This window comes from Eufriesea mexicana, unplaced genomic scaffold, assembly GCF_001483705.2.
Source record: "Eufriesea mexicana isolate 0111107269 unplaced genomic scaffold, ASM148370v2 scaffold474474812, whole genome shotgun sequence".
Classification (NCBI taxonomy): Eukaryota; Metazoa; Arthropoda; class Insecta; order Hymenoptera; family Apidae; genus Eufriesea; species Eufriesea mexicana.
The window spans coordinates 1,112,125-1,125,942 of NW_016907966.1; the positions used below are offsets into that span (position 1 = coordinate 1,112,125).

At 26.4% G+C, this 13,818-nt stretch overlaps 3 protein-coding genes across 4 annotated transcripts; 1 reads left to right on the forward strand and 2 right to left on the reverse strand.

The window, feature by feature from the left end:
• Window positions 1-1,751: 1,751 nt before the first annotated feature.
• Window positions 1,752-6,885, reverse strand: LOC108549171 (HMG box transcription factor BBX). Of its 2 annotated transcripts, none has more exons than XM_017902452.1 (8): window positions 6,548-6,885; window positions 3,999-4,199; window positions 3,409-3,858; window positions 3,118-3,305; window positions 2,900-3,019; window positions 2,707-2,814; window positions 2,284-2,621; window positions 1,752-1,872 (listed from the first exon to the last, which is right to left on the reverse strand). In XM_017902452.1, exons 1-8 carry the CDS (start codon window positions 6,572-6,574, stop codon window positions 1,784-1,786), a joined length of 1,521 nt encoding a protein of 506 aa, XP_017757941.1. In that variant the 5' UTR covers window positions 6,575-6,885; the 3' UTR covers window positions 1,752-1,783. The 2 variants fall into 2 exon arrangements, with proteins under 2 accessions (XP_017757941.1, XP_017757932.1); XM_017902443.1 differs by having other exon boundaries at window positions 2,900-3,022.
• Window positions 6,886-7,657: 772 nt separating this feature from the next.
• LOC108549131 (protein crooked neck) lies at window positions 7,658-11,177 on the forward strand. The gene is made up of 14 exons (XM_017902391.1): window positions 7,658-7,790; window positions 7,894-7,983; window positions 8,223-8,383; window positions 8,615-8,811; window positions 8,886-9,187; window positions 9,268-9,382; window positions 9,470-9,645; window positions 9,722-9,822; window positions 9,884-9,995; window positions 10,077-10,223; window positions 10,307-10,383; window positions 10,489-10,606; window positions 10,689-10,949; window positions 11,022-11,177. Exons 1-14 carry the CDS (start codon window positions 7,755-7,757, stop codon window positions 11,175-11,177), a joined length of 2,049 nt encoding a protein of 682 aa, XP_017757880.1. The 5' UTR covers window positions 7,658-7,754.
• An 853-nt stretch (window positions 11,178-12,030) lies between these two features.
• LOC108549266 (inositol-tetrakisphosphate 1-kinase) lies at window positions 12,031-13,818 on the reverse strand. The gene is made up of 5 exons (XM_017902565.1): window positions 13,329-13,818; window positions 13,045-13,143; window positions 12,840-12,981; window positions 12,579-12,715; window positions 12,031-12,513 (listed from the first exon to the last, which is right to left on the reverse strand). The coding sequence occupies exons 1-5, from the start codon at window positions 13,437-13,439 to the stop codon at window positions 12,031-12,033; spliced, it is 972 nt and encodes a 323-aa protein (XP_017758054.1). The 5' UTR covers window positions 13,440-13,818.

A 13,818-nucleotide genomic window follows, 5' to 3' on the forward strand; every position in this document is an offset into this window, starting at 1 on the left:
TATATTTATATATATACGTATATATATGTATATATATATGTATAATATATATGTTCGTGTAAATTATACTTTTAAAGCTAGGTACATAGATGTTTGTGCAGTAAAATTCGAAACACTTTCCCTTAATTTTTTGCTTTTATAATTCCAAATATTCGGACGTTGGCCGTAAAAGCCTTGCTATAATTATTTACCGTAACCACAATTAGAAAATGTGGAAGGTATAAATGTAAAAGCCAAAAACATTTAGAATTACGAAACGAATCGAAAATATATTGTTGGTCATTGTTTAATATCTATGTTCATATCTCTTCAAGGCACATTTGAAATATAATCAGTATACTCATTTCCATATTACAGAGGAATTTTCTAACATTAATTGTTCCTATCATTTCACTAATAGTGTCTGGAGTTAGACTTTAATGAAATTAAAAAAGTGAGAAAGAAAAGGAGAGAAAATCAATAGAAAAATATAAAATATTAAAAACTCCTTTAGCCAAAATCACAGACAAGTCCCTTACTTTCTCAAACAGAGCACAGAATCGCATTTTCATGGTCTTAATTCTAGAATTATAGTTATATAAATATTATAAATATACATTCATATATATATGTAGTCTTATCAAATTATATACATACACGTATACATACGCTTTCTGATATTAGAACATTTGCTAATAATAAAATTTACATTTTTTATTTTGCATACGTGACGTTATTATGTATATTTACATGTACGCACGTATAGCATATAAACAGTGGTCTTCTATGTGTATATGTATATTGCGTATGTATATATATATATGTATATATTTATACATGTATATTTTGATTATATCCTTTTTTGATATTCAGATCATGAAGGATATCTTTCATAATACTGCACCTATTTCTATGTACATAAAATGTTTACAGAACATAATGAAATATAGATAAAACGTACGCCGATGATAATAACAAAAGTAGTAACAAGTGACTTTGCAACTATTACGTGTTATCGTTACTACACATAGATATGATAAAATGCCCTGCTCATCGGCTTTGTTAAGGATCACGGTTTTGTTACCGTACCTCTTTGATCGTATTTATTTATAACATTTTGCATTAGAAAAATTAGTTTGCAAGATCAAATTCTTGCTTTGCCAACATCATTTCATAATACGACACTCGCTAACACTCTCTTATTGCATGCACCTTTCCTTTCCTTCATTGAATATTTATCTAGTCAGGTCCTATATGACTATAATACGTCCTTTGTTGGAAGTTGCACAAATTTCCCAATGAATATCAATATGCGGGCATTTTTGTTTCAAGTTAGATAAAATGGCTATCATCTGCACTGCAGGTATTTATTAACAAGTATAGAATGCTTGACGTAACATTTTAATAATTACACGCAACGCAAAGTGAAAACTAGAATCATTCTTCAGTATGTAATAGTAACAAGATTATTCATTAACAAACTATACAAGAAACTATATTTCATAAACCACATTTGTGGGACATTTATGCAACATAAAAGAAATATTTTTACATGTTGAGTGACAAAATAACTATAGCAGTCACAGTATCAATATTCATATTAACAGCGATTAACGACATAGATATTAACAATAATAACGTAGTACATTTTTTATGAATCAGAAACGTTATTATTTTTTTTAACAGCAATCAAAGCAATAATTTTAATAAGAAATTGTATTAAGAAATAAATGAATAAGATTTTGGTTTACTTAGTGTAAGTTTACGCCACGAACGACTGCTAAATACGAAAAATATGTATCTTTTATGTATTATTTTTGGTAAGTTTTGTTCTGTTGGCGGCAACTGCTGCAAGACATACCAATGCTTCCAAGTCCGGCGACGCACACCACGCTATTAATATTAAAACAATTAATTAACTTGATAATAGTTAAGTAATTTTAATCCATTTTGTATATAATTTCATATATATAATAACAAAAACAAAATATAACATATTAACGTAATAATTTTTAAATATTTTAATTTCTAACCAAACATATAAAAACTTCGTAAATTGGAACGTAAATGTATTATCTAAATTATGTATAAATACTTTATAATATGAATTAATACTTTAGTTAACTAAACTCAGTTTGTTCTTTTAATTTTAATTCAAGTAAAAATTAATACAAATTTCATTAGTTTTCATTTATAAAAACTAATATTAATGTTCCAATCATAGATATACTATGAAAACGATGATTCAAAAGTAAAAGGAAATCGAAAAATCGAAAATATATAGTTTTACTTGTTTATACTTACATTTTTCGGATTCCTCAATTTCGACTTGCTTTAAATCATTTATTGCTGCAGCATTGCGCGTAATGCTTTGTTTTCGTGCTTTTCGTTTTTGACTTCCAACTAGCAGTTTTTCAGTATCTTCTGAATTTTCACGTTCCGTTTGACATATTTTTGAGATATTCTGATTATTTGTTTGATCATTGGTATCAAAATTATTCTGATATCTTTTATTATTTGAAGTTGATGTCAATTTTTGAATAATTTTTTTCTTTTTCGTACGTTGTTGTTTCTTCTTTTCCTGAAATTCTTCTAAACTTAAAGATGGTAATGCTTCAATTTTCTTTTCTAAATTAAAGTCCCTACACAAGAAAATGAAAATAATACATTTTCATCATTTATCATAATATCTTAATAGATAATTTTATAAAATAATATTAAACTTACTCAGCTCGGAACCTTTTCCTTGCAGTCCATGGTCCAAAATCAACTTGCTCTTCTGTACCTTCAGTTTCTGTTTCTTCTGGTTTTGATGCTTCCAAATTTCCCTCAGCACTTTATACAATATTTATATTATTTCTTTCCAATTGCTCGTATAAATAAAAAAAAAACGTACTAACTGTAAATAAATGTAAGATACCTTTCAACAAGATGTTCCAATTCACCACGGGAACTGTTTCCACCTTCACTACTCAAGGAATCCGTCTTTTCACTAACATTTGAAGAAATAGAATTTCTTCTTTCATTTGTTTGACCATCACTACTAATAAAAATGTTAATTGAAACATTTTATGTTTTTAATGATGAATTCGTATTTTGTATGTAACACGAGTATTATAAATTGTTATAATTATTTACCTACGACTTCCAGCTTGTCTTCTTCGCTTAGGCTGTTGTCCTGATACACCAACATTTTTCATCTGTTCTGCAAGGAACTTTTGGTAACGTAAACCTTTGCATGTTCGTTCACTTCTAAAATTACTTTCGTCTGTAGATATATTTGTAGCTAAAAAATTATTTATTTCTGTTTTCTCATCTTCTGCATCCTAAATATAATTTTTGATATTAGCAATGTAAAATATAAAATTTCAAAAGCTAAGAACAAAATTTAATTATTTAATTAAAAAATTTAATACAAAAACTTCTTACATATTGATGTACATTATTGTTTGATTCAGATTTTTTCCTCTTTTTTACATCAAAAAGATCAGCTTTACATTCTCTTTTTGTATCAGATGAAAAAGGTATATCTGAATATCTTTTTTTAGGAGGTTTTGGAACATCATTTTCAATCACAGAACCATTAATAGTTATTTGCTCATCTGTTACTTGTGTTTTTTGAGGTGTAAATAATGAACTGAGGCCACCAATTTGGGATTCATCAGCTAGTTTGCCTGGTTGAATTGATTGTCCATCTCGCTTGTCAGATTTTAAATAATCGGAAGACTTATTCTCAGATTTTACATTTTCTACTGGTTGCTCATTAGAACTTGTTTCTGCCTTTTTGTTTGTAGGCCTAGTATTCAAAGTACGTAAAGGAGGTGCTGGTAATTTGTACCATTTAAAATCAGGATTTGCATTTAAAAATGCATCTTTGTACTGAAAAATGGTTTTTATTTTAATTTATTATAAAATTTAAACAAGTTATTAAAAACGATTATTATAAGAACCACAACAGATTGTATTAACATGTAATTAAAAGTATGACATTTAACTTTCTTATTATGTAAGTAATTTACCTCCTGTGCTAAATTTGTATATGAACGTTTTTGATCTGGATGAAGGGTGGCCCACCATTCTCCAAGTACTCTTGTAACAGCACGATTTTCTAAATGTGGGAAACCAGATCGCACTGAACCACGGTGTCGTTTACAAAATATCAGAAAAGCATTCATTGGTCTCCTTGCATGGTGGGCTGGTTCTCGTAATTCACGTGGTTCCTAATTATTAATACAATTTTATAAATTTATTATGTTAATATATACTTACAAATGTGCACAATTAATTAATAAAAATTGAACAAAATAAAGTAATGTAAATGTAAAATACAAAACTGGATAGAAACAATTATCTTTTATCCTTGTGTAAATTTTTGTAAGAATATATTTTTATTTATAAATTAAGTAGTTAAATATTTATTGTTTCAATTTAAATAAAATTTAATTGAAAGAACTAAATATTATAAATTTAAAAAATTAAGAAAAGTTTTTGAACAAAAATATTTGAAAATATATACAAATATTATATGAAATGATATATATCATAATAATTTACATAAATTAATATACAATTATTATTTATTACAAAAATTATATTATATTACATTTAAATGTAACAAAATTACATATATTTTTTTGTAATTTTTCCATCACAACAATATTCAGTCATATAGCATTTCTGAAGCCTTAAAATCACAAGCCTTGACAGTTTCTAAGGTCACATATGCTTACCTGTATATTCATAGGTAATAGTAATGTATTAAACTCAATTACTTATATCAGATGTAATTTAAAAAAATTCACACAATATATTGTTTATTGTTACTAATTTAATAAACAAGTATAAAAATATTACATGTTCAAATGTATATATATATTTTTGTTAACATTGATTAAGTTTTTTTTTACTGTAAGTATTAATTAAATAATTTTTTAATGAAGCATTTATTTAAAGAAGAATTATAAATATAATATTTTAAATAATGAATAGTATATTCCTTGGAACTTTATTTAATTAAATATATTAAAACAAAAAATTATAAAAATATTTTATTAATATTTATAAGGAATGTCAAATTTTACAAAAATAATACACAAGAATATTTTAAATTTCATTATTTTATTATAAATGCAATTAAATAAATTACTTATAATCATTGTTTTCCATACATTTTCTGATTTTCTATTCACTTCCATACTTAATAAAATGTTATACAAGTAATCAGAAAATGTAAACGTGAATCAACACACAAATATGACGGAGATCGTAAGCATATATAATATATACATATATATAAGTGAAAAATAAAAGTAAAAATATATTAATTTTGATCGAAAACACTTTTTCCGTTATTCATTTTTATCTTTTTAATATTTTTACCTTCCTGATAAGTCAACTTTATTGCGAAATAATAATGTAGTAAATGTATTAATTTATATTTCGTGCAACATTATGAAATTGAACGTAAATCAAAATGAACTGTCTGTAAATGATGAGAACAGTCGTTTAACTATCATATTATATTTGTAAAAACAATTTTCCCCAAAAAAAAAATTTCATGCCGTGATAAATCCAAGAAAAAAATCACGTCTATTTATGGTACAACGAGGAGAACGATCTACAAATGCTTGGATTGGTAGAATCCAATGTCAAAAGAATGAAGCATTCGCCACATTCCCGAAATATCTCGTAATCGTATTGACAATATACCATTAAAATTGGTGGTGGTAGTAGTAGTAGAGAATCTTATTGAAAAAGAAATATAGATATCCGCCGTCATAACAGGCATATGTTAATTTTCATATTCTGTCTAATTACTTCGGTAGCACAAAGTTCATAATATTTTCGGTAAATGTCGCAATTTCTCATTAATTTCAATGTATCTCAAGGTCGAATCGTTGATTAAAGAAATGAAGAAAAATATTATAAAGGAAGTATCGTCAAAATTGCTAGGGCATGTCGCTTGTCATACGTCGTAGCTTTCGTTAATGCTATTGTACGTTGATTGTCTCGTACGCACTATCCCCGTCAAAGTCGTACGAGCTTTTGATGTTTTAAAAAAAATTTTCTGACATATTTCATGTAGACCAAACGTTAAAGAGACACACACATTGCATATTTTTTAAAAAATTTCATAACAGCTTTCTGTTCATTTACTGACAGCTGCTTGTGCAAATGTAAATACTGCATATAGTAATCTATACGTCTTTCTATGCACCGATGATCTGGCAAATATTTGAATGAAGTAGAACGTCTCATTAAAAAATTCCTATTCGCATAAAATGGTAGTATATTTTTGTGCTATTCATTCTTGAGTTCCTCTTACTGTCAAATATTTATGAACACAGAACTAAAGTCAAAACGTTGTTGTTCCTTTTAGTATGACTAGTCTCAAGACATTGTATAAATCCTGTTTTTTGACTCAAAATCATCGCGAAAAAATCACACGTTCAATCGTTCAGAATGAGAAATTTATCCCTCAACGATATTAAGAATTCACCATTGATATGAACGTATTGAAAAGTCATTCGTAATTCGAGAAAAATACAATGTATTTCTCCCTACTCACCTTGCGTTGTTGCTCGTTGGCAGCCATTTCTGATTTCACTTGACAATTCACTCAGCGGCGCATAATAAAGATAAAGCTTCGGCACTGAGTGCCCTCTCTTTTCCTCTATATCTTGCTTTCTTTCTCTGACTCTTTTCTGTGCACGAATTAACCTCTCCTTCTTAGATACTATTTCTATCTTTTTCTTACTCCGATACCTTCGTCCACATTTATTTCGGATAGTTCACGTGAAAGAAAACTCTCGTAAAATATTTCAATATGTTATCACGTTCTACTAAATTTATTACTACTTTTTAGGAACACTTCAGATTATGGTTTACTTATATAAACACTATTATTCCAACGACTCGTGTTTGCAACTAAACGTTCATCGTGCAAACGTCACGAATGTACGAACGTCACTATTAAAACCAGTCACGCGCTTATACTCGTTCCAAAGGAATTAAATTGAATGAACCAACAAATTTTAAATCGTATCAATCTCTCATATGATTTTAAGTCTCTTTTATAAATAATGAATTTTTGTTTTGCTTTATATAAATTTGAACACACAATAAAGAAAGCAATACGTTAATGTTGAATACATTTTCAGCATCATGCGCATTGTGTTTAAAAAAGTAAGAAGTTCGCGCGTATAAACATATTACAGTGTCAGCAATCAAAGTGCATAAAAGTTACTGGGAGTTTAATATATTTGATCTTTTATTTTTTAATTCCTTAAAATAAATAAATTATAACTCACATATTACTTTTAAATTTATGTACAATAAAAATATTAATTTTTAAACATAAATTAAGTATAACTATTAGAATTATGATATTCATTAATAATAAAAACACTCTTCAAACTGTAATAAAAATATTGACAATATGAATACCAGTGAAAGATAATGAAAAATCAAAATAACTATATGAAGCATTATACTATATATATTCTATATACTATACTGTTTAGTTACACTTAACCTTTCTATTATATGTTTGTTTCTTATGGTGCGATTTAATAATAACAAACATTAATGATATATTGTAAAAAATAATTCTACAAAATAATATTTACATTTTATATTTTTAGATTATAATTACTTTTAAAGATATTAGTTATTCTTTGTGAATTATGAATGTATTTACAAAATAAATTGTATTAGTTTATTACTGACTTTAATTGTATCTTTTATACACTTAAGAAAGATAAATTAAATCAAATATGGAGAAATCACAGAAAATGCCAAAAGTTGCAAAGGTATATAGTTTTTGTATCTTTATATAAGTTATACAGTATGATATGTAAATAATATAATTTATTATACTATATGTAAAATTATTCAAATTATATTTTATTCTAGGTTAAAAATAAAGCACCTGCTGAAATTCAAATAACAGCAGAACAGCTTTTACGAGAAGCTAAAGAAAGGGATCTAGAGATCTTACCACCGGTAAAACTATTTTCTATTTACTTATATATATTTTTATTTTATTACTTCTACAAATCTTGTACAATTTTTAATTATAAGATCTAAACTCTTCATGTTTTGTTTTATGAAAATTTTATTACATTTAATACATTTTGCAACTGCATAATGTTTTAATGCATTTAATATATTTTACATTTAATTATACATTTAATATATTAAACAAAAGATTGATATGTAATAAATATTTATATTATTTTTAGCCACCAAAGCAAAAGATTTCTGATCCTCATGAATTGGCTGATTATCAACATCGAAAACGTAAAGCTTTTGAAGATAATATTCGTAAAAATCGCACAGTTATTTCAAACTGGATAAAATATGCACAATGGGAAGAAAGTCAGAAACAAATACAACGAGCACGGTATAAAATACACAATTACTTTGACATTTATTTTTAAAATTAAAAGTTTTTGTTTTTGAAATAAAATTATATTATTCAAAATTAATGTGTACTTCTGTTAAAAAGAAGTAAACAAAATCTTATAGCAATTATAAAACATTTAGGAAGATGATATGCAATATTATTTTTACAAACTTTATAACATTGAAACTTAATTTATAAATTCCTAATTATTTTATTTATAAATTTCAGATCCATATATGAACGTGCTTTGGATGTTGATCATAGAAATATTACATTATGGCTGAAATATACAGAAATGGAAATGCGAAATCGTCAAGTGAATCATGCTAGAAATTTATGGGATCGTGCTGTTACTATATTGCCTAGAGCAAATCAATTTTGGTATAAATATACTTATATGGAAGAAATGTTAGAAAATATTGCTGGTAAATTTCTTTCTTTACTTTTTTCTAATTTCAAATTATACACTAAAAATGCAATGATTGGGCAATATATTTAGGAGCACGTCAGGTATTTGAAAGATGGATGGAATGGGAACCTGATGAACAAGCTTGGCAAACTTATATTAAGTTTGAATTGAGATATAAAGAAATACAGAGAGCTAGACAAATTTATGAACGATTTGTAATGGTTCATCCTGATGTTAAACATTGGATAAAATATGCACGTTTTGAGGAATCTCATGGCTTTATTAATGGTTCTCGTAATGTTTATGAACATGCCATTAATTTCTATGGCGACGAAAATTTGGATGAAAGGTTATTTATTGCATTTGCAAAGTTTGAAGAAGGACAAAGAGAAGTAAGAAGGAACTAGAAATGTTTTAATGTAATGTATACTGCATATTATATTTTTTGTTACATACTATATTTTTGTTACAGCATGATAGAGCACGAGTAATTTATAAATATGCATTAGATCATATTCCAAAAGAAAGAACACAAGAGATTTATAAAGCATATACAATACATGAAAAAAAATACGGAGATCGTTCAGGTACTATAATATATTACAAATTTATTATAATGGATAGTATTTCAAAAAATATATATTTGTGTAGTTATATTATTTCATCTTCTACAGGTATCGAAGATGTAATAGTAAGTAAACGAAAATATCAATATGAACAAGAAGTAAAAGAGAATCCTTCTAATTATGATGCTTGGTTTGATTATTTGAGATTAGTAGAATCAGAAGGAAATGTGGAAGTCATAAGAGAAACTTATGAACGTGCAATAGTTAATGTACCACCAACTAAAGTAAGATGTATCTTTAATTTAGTATTTTACGTATATTAAATAAGTATTTATAATATAAATTTATTATTTTTTATAGGAGAAACTATTTTGGAGGAGATACATTTATCTTTGGATAAATTATGCTCTTTTTGAGGAGCTTGATACTGAAGATATAGAAAGATGTCGACAAGTCTATAGGTAATGAATACATTTTCATACAAAGTGTTACAGTTCTATTAACGTGTTTACATTCTTTTAGAGCTTGCCTAGAATTAATTCCTCACAAGCATTTCACTTTTTCTAAAATCTGGTTACTTTATGCATATTTTGAAATAAGACAAAAAAATTTAACCGCAGCTAGGAAAACATTAGTAAGTAATAATTTCACACGTTTATAACAATAAAGTGTGTCATGAGAAGAAAAAAAGTAATTTTATTTTAATCGATTATAGGGTATGGCATTAGGTACTTGTCCCAAAGATAAATTATATCGTGGATACATTGATTTAGAAATACAGTTGAGAGAATTTGATAGATGTAGAATTCTATATGAAAAATTCCTTGAATTCGGTTCAGAAAATTGTACTACTTGGATGAAAGTATGTAAACTCAGTTTATTATTTATTATAATTTTACTACTTAAAAGTTTATAAAAATTATTCATTAATACTTTTATGTTCAGTTTGCAGAATTAGAAACACTTTTAGGTGATGTAGAACGGGCGCGAGCTATTTTTGAATTAGCTATATCACAGCCAAGGTAAAATACCTAAAAATTAATAATTTATAAATATAATATTAATATTATATTTATACAATATATTAATACAATAATATTGTATAGTATTATTATTTTAATTCATAGGTTGGATATGCCAGAACTTTTATGGAAGTCATATATTGATTTTGAAATATCACAAGAAGAAACAGAGAATGCAAGGCAGTTATTCGAAAGATTATTAGAACGTACACTTCACGTCAAAGTAAGTTTAATTATAATTAAATACAAAATTTGCAATTATAATTTATTTTATATGATTACTAAGTATAAATTTTGATATCTAGGTCTGGATTGCATATGCTAAATTTGAGTTAGCAAATTCGACAAATGAAGACGGTCTTGATAATGTTGTATTGGCAAGAAGAATCTTTGAACGTGGAAATGATGCACTTAGAGCAAACGGTGATAAGGAAAGTAGAGCATTACTTTTAGAAGCATGGAGAGATTTCGAAAATGAAAAAGGAGATGATGAAACTCGGTCCAAAATTATGGAAAAAATGCCTCGAAGGATTAAACGTAGGAGACGTATTGTTGGAGCAGATGGGGTAAATAAATTTATTATACTACTTAAAAGTGATATAAGAAATATTTTTTATATTTGTAATTTTCACTTTTAGAGCGATGATGGTTGGGAAGAAGTATTTGATTTTGTTTTCCCTGAAGATGAATCACAAAAACCAAATTTGAAATTTTTGGCATCTGCTAAGGCTTGGATGAAACAGAAAGAAATAAGCGATAAAAATGAAAATAATCAGTTAGACTCTAACAGCTGAAAAATTATTTTGTTTAATTGTAGAAAAATTTCAATTTTCTTGTAAATAAATTATTATTTGTCTTTTTGACATGTAAGCGAAAAAATAAAATAGTTTAATTTTTTGTTTAAAACACTGCTGTAATTTGAACTTAATTAAAATAATTAACGGTCATCCCGTAATCATGTGAAATTTATACTTACAATTTTATCAGAATGAAATAAATAACTATATAAACAACTTGATATGACAGGGACATACGAACAAAAAATATAGTATTCAATAACCCTTTTATTATGTATTTTTAATATTTTTATAATACTTTTAATGTACAGTTTTATACTTCACAATGAAAATATAAATTTATAAAATTGTAAATTTATACGTTACATACATTAATCCCAGAGGTGTTTTATTCAACCATTTATGCAAATATAGTATACAAGTGAAAAGTACAAAATATTCTTTGGCAGTAATGCGTTTAACAATGGTCTAATTTATTAAAAAATTTCGATGCTAACAGTAAACAAAATTAATCTTTTTCTACAGCTATATATTATGAACAAACAACCCAAAAATGTGGAAAAAAGCAAGTAGTTCTGGTCATAAAACGCAGATCTGCTATAACAATTTTAAGTGCCTTCAAAGGCAAAAATGAATTAAGCCTTTATTTGTTTTTTTAAATTATATTACTTTGTTCTTGCAACAACATAGTGAACTGGAGTATCAGTTTGATATAATTATCAATCTCCTCTGTCAGTTATTTGTATTATTTATTCCTTTTTGTAGAATATTTCTTCTTTTCATCACTTTCAAAGCCAGAATCTAAGTCGTCATTTAAACATTTTTTCAATATATACTTTTTAGAATGCTGCTACAAATCCTTATGTTTAATTGATAACTTCTTAATGCAGCTTATTAATTGTTCAAAAAAATTGGGATAACTGTCATATCCCGGAAACATATTTACATCTATGATTGCATATTTCCCAGTATGATTTTCAATAACAACATCTACACCAACCAAGAGTAGTCCAAAAAGTTCTGTAACTCTTTTAACTATCTTTTCTAATATTTCACGTTTAGGTTTTACTGTTAATGGAATGTTTTCCTCTGTTAAAATTGACCATTTAGACTTGGTACCGCTCTTACATATATCGTGAGAACTAAAAAATATTGTGTTTAATGCAGTACAGTCTTTTTCATAAAAGTTCTTGAAACTAGGTCTTTCAAATACATGAAAGTTTTCTCCAACTATGTATATTTTGTGTAAAACTGCATTATGGTTGATAAATTCTTGAGCCACACAGGGACGTGGACAATCTTTTAAACCCTGTTCATTGAAGATCACCATCATCTAAAGAAACATATTTACCATTCATTTTTATATAGTATTAACAATTTTTTAACTAAATGGAATACCTTATGTGCATCATTGGAACCCTGTGCGACAAGTGGTTTACAAAGAAATGGGAACTTAATACCTGTCATTCTTAACAGTGTTCTATTCTTAAGATTATTGTTACTTGTAATTTCTACAAACCTTGGAGTAAATACATCTAAAAGAAAGAAAATATAAGTTAAAATTAATAAGTTAGCATTTAAATTTTATGAATTTTTGTAAAAAAATAATTAAATCATTTGCTATTAAAATTATAGTAAGTATTACAAATCTTTATTTACCTTTGAGTTTTAACTGTTTTTGTAAGATTTCATATGATTTATAACGATTTATTAAAATCCTAATATTGTCCAAGGGATCAATAACTATTATTTCTGGATGTCGACAGAAGTATTCTTTCATTTTTGAAATAATTGCTTTGGCCTAAAATATAAATTTATAGTCATAATGCTTTTACTTATAACAAATGTAAAACATTATTCATACATTTTGATCACCATATTCAGCAAGTGCTAGCTTATCTGCCATTTTGTATATAAAAACATGAAATGGTCCCTGAGGTTCAAGATCAGAATTTATATCAATCTAAAAATGATGTAATAATTGCAAAATATTTCATTAAATACTATAAATACTATAAATACTATAAATACGATAAATATGTGTAATATACTAAATAAAAAATTAATATACATAACCTTACATTATAATAATAGCTGGTACGATACAATTATTTAATGTTAATTAAAAAGAAGTTAAAAACTATTTACCATTTTTAATAGAAACCCTTCGGATTCACAAACACTACAAAAATCATTCCAATTAAATTTCTGTCGCTTTTTTTCAGATATCGAGTAACCAATGACGTACTTGTCGCACATTTTTTCTCGCGTCGTTTTTTTGTGTTGTATATAATTTTTATTTATGAAAGCGTAAACAGTACATTATTTTAATAATCCACTAAAGTAAACTATACTTTGTTAACGCGTTATCTATGAGATTCTTGTATCAACAAATTTCATATTTTTCCCAAAATGTTGGGTTATGTTTGGATCGTTTAAAAAATAATCCTCCACGATGCTATTGTATTTTCTCTGGTTACATATGTTTTCCACTCAATTTATAAAATATCTTTATCTTTTTTAATCTAAACTTCATATATAAGTAGGATTATCGTTATTGGTCTTAAAATATATAATAAAAGATCACAGGTTAGGGATGTACAGTGACTGTCACTTAAATTCGTATACCTACTTGCCC

Bases quoted from the DNA above. Each gene is read 5' to 3' on its own strand.
- LOC108549131 (XM_017902391.1), top strand. From the start codon at position 7,755: ATGGAGAAATCACAGAAAATGCCAAAAGTTGCAAAG. The intron at 8,812-8,885 runs GTAAATTTCTTT...CAATATATTTAG, and splicing joins AATGTTAGAAAATATTGCTG to GAGCACGTCAGGTATTTGAA. The intron at 10,384-10,488 runs GTAAAATACCTA...TTTAATTCATAG, and splicing joins TTAGCTATATCACAGCCAAG to GTTGGATATGCCAGAACTTT.
- LOC108549171 (XM_017902443.1), bottom strand. From the start codon at position 6,574: ATGGCTGCCAACGAGCAACAACGCAAG. The intron at 3,859-3,998 runs GTAAATTACTTA...ACCATTTTTCAG, and splicing joins ATACAAATTTAGCACAGGAG to TACAAAGATGCATTTTTAAA. The intron at 1,873-2,283 runs GTAAGTATAAAC...TAATATTAATAG, and splicing joins AATTGAGGAATCCGAAAAAT to CGTGGTGTGCGTCGCCGGAC.
- LOC108549266 (XM_017902565.1), bottom strand. From the start codon at position 13,439: ATGTGCGACAAGTACGTCATTGGTTACTCGATATCTGAAAAAAAGCGA. The intron at 12,982-13,044 runs GTATGAATAATG...TTTATATTTTAG, and splicing joins CTGAATATGGTGATCAAAAT to GCCAAAGCAATTATTTCAAA. The intron at 12,514-12,578 runs GTATTCCATTTA...ATGTTTCTTTAG, and splicing joins GTTCCAATGATGCACATAAG to ATGATGGTGATCTTCAATGA.